The sequence below is a fragment of the Apium graveolens genome, unplaced genomic scaffold, assembly GCF_009905375.1.
Source record: "Apium graveolens cultivar Ventura unplaced genomic scaffold, ASM990537v1 ctg4837, whole genome shotgun sequence".
NCBI lineage: Eukaryota > Viridiplantae > Streptophyta > Magnoliopsida > Apiales > Apiaceae > Apium > Apium graveolens.
The window spans coordinates 21006-22828 of NW_027418710.1; the positions used below are offsets into that span (position 1 = coordinate 21006).

Sequence of the window (1823 nt, forward strand, 5' to 3'; positions counted from 1 at the left end):
ACCGAGAAACAAAATAAGATCATTGCATTTTTAGTAAAATAAAATAGTAAGGATAATCCATTAGTAATGAAAAGGGGTGGGAGAGTTATATGTATTATGTTGATTAGATCGATTAAAGGGTGCGAAAATGGCTAGAATTGAATGCAAAAGTATAGAAAAATATCGCGTACTGTATTTAATCAGAAAATCGATTATACTTTTGTGGAAGTATCTACTCATTACAAGATCTCGAGTGTTAATGTGTGAATTTTATACACTACAAAAAAGTCATGCTATATCCGAAACGAACAAAATATAATATATATAGTAAAGGTAGATATAGTGGGGGTTGGTAGATGTTAATATCCTATTTAAATTTGTAATCTGAGTTTGTCAAATGCACGACAAAACCCCGTTCGCTTTGAGATCCAGTTCCTTGAGTCGCAAGTCAAAGTTCATCTTTCAAATCTAATTTATAGATTAATCAATTGCTTCTTCTTTTTTATTAATATTTCAAAAAAAAGTTGGTAATTTTTCTTTCCCAATATAACTTGTTTTGATATGAAAAACAAGATTATAAGTTACGCGTTCATCCAACTCTCAGTGCTTATGTTAGTTGATGATGGCTATTTGAAACGAATGATGCCCACAGGGCTCTCTTTTTTGATAACTTTTCAATAGTAATTGACATTTTAAGCTTAAAGAATATTTAGACATATGCAGCTGACCATTTTCAAAAAACAATATCCATTACAACCTCAGAATAAACTTCAGATCAAACTGTTTGTCAAATTTAAGTTACAACTTTAACCAATAGATAGAAAAATGAACTTTCTTTTCCGGCAAAGCCACACAGCATCAATCAAAATGGAGACTCAGAACTGTCTAGCAAGACACAAGCTCAGATTACGCAGCAAAGTTGCTCAGACCAAAATAACCATTACCATATCCGTAACCAGGGACATGAGAAGCAGGATCAATCTGATTAGGCTTAGCTTCAAACTGATTAAAGGCCCTGTGTCCATTAAAACCAAAAGGTGGCAAATTAGAATTTGCATTCTCAATCAAGATGCTATTAGCTTGATTGTTCACATTTTTCTTCAACGCTTCCATGCAGTCCTTCAATTGTTGAAGCTCATCAAATCCCATCTTTTCGACTGGAGATTCCCACCAAAACTGGCTCTGGCTAGCTTGCCTCATGTCATCAAGTGCCTCTCCTCTCTTCCTCTCACCCTCTAGTTCATTGAAAATCTGTGTGAGATGGAAGTTCAGCTCGCAAACAGTCATACTACGATGAGCTTCAACGAGATGGAGAGTGCTTGAGTTTGAAGGTGGAGGATTGCGACTAAAAAACCTATCAATTATACCTTCAACATTAGGATGTCCAAAGGAGAACACTTTTCCAGCTGGAGAAAAGACTATAATGGCAATCTCAACTCCACAAAGTGTACAGAGCTCACTTGCCTTCTTAAAAAGGCCTGATCGACGCTTTGAGAAGGTAACTTGCAGGTGATTCTTACGCTCTATTTTCGCAATCTTGATCTTTTGGCGGCCAATGCTGAACTTTTTGGCCATCTCTAAACAAGCTATCAAGAACAGAAACCAAAAGAAAAGCAAATGGAGCAATGTTTATGTATGTTGAAGCTCTGATTTGTAGAGTAAAATCATTTGGTATTTATAAGAGGCTTGGCATTAACACTGAAAGCTGGCAAAAATTATAATCTCCTAATCTGTGTTAAGGGAATCAAACATATTGTTCCTGTGACAATATCAATGATTGGGGAGTTACAAAAATCTTATTTCTTAATGTATGGATATTACTAATATTCATGTTATTGCACATT

The 1823-nt window shown here is 35.2% G+C and overlaps 1 protein-coding gene across 1 annotated transcript; it reads right to left on the reverse strand.

Annotated features, from left to right (window-relative positions):
- Positions 1–885: 885 nt before the first annotated feature.
- LOC141702277 (agamous-like MADS-box protein AGL62) lies at positions 886–1554 on the reverse strand. Its single transcript, XM_074505978.1, has one exon. The coding sequence runs from the start codon at positions 1552–1554 to the stop codon at positions 886–888; it is 669 nt and encodes a 222-aa protein (XP_074362079.1).
- Between the last annotated feature and the right edge of the window lie 269 nt (positions 1555–1823).

Bases quoted from the DNA above. Each gene is read 5' to 3' on its own strand.
- LOC141702277 (XM_074505978.1), bottom strand. From the start codon at position 1,554: ATGGCCAAAAAGTTCAGCATTGGCCGCCAAAAGATCAAGATTGCGAAA.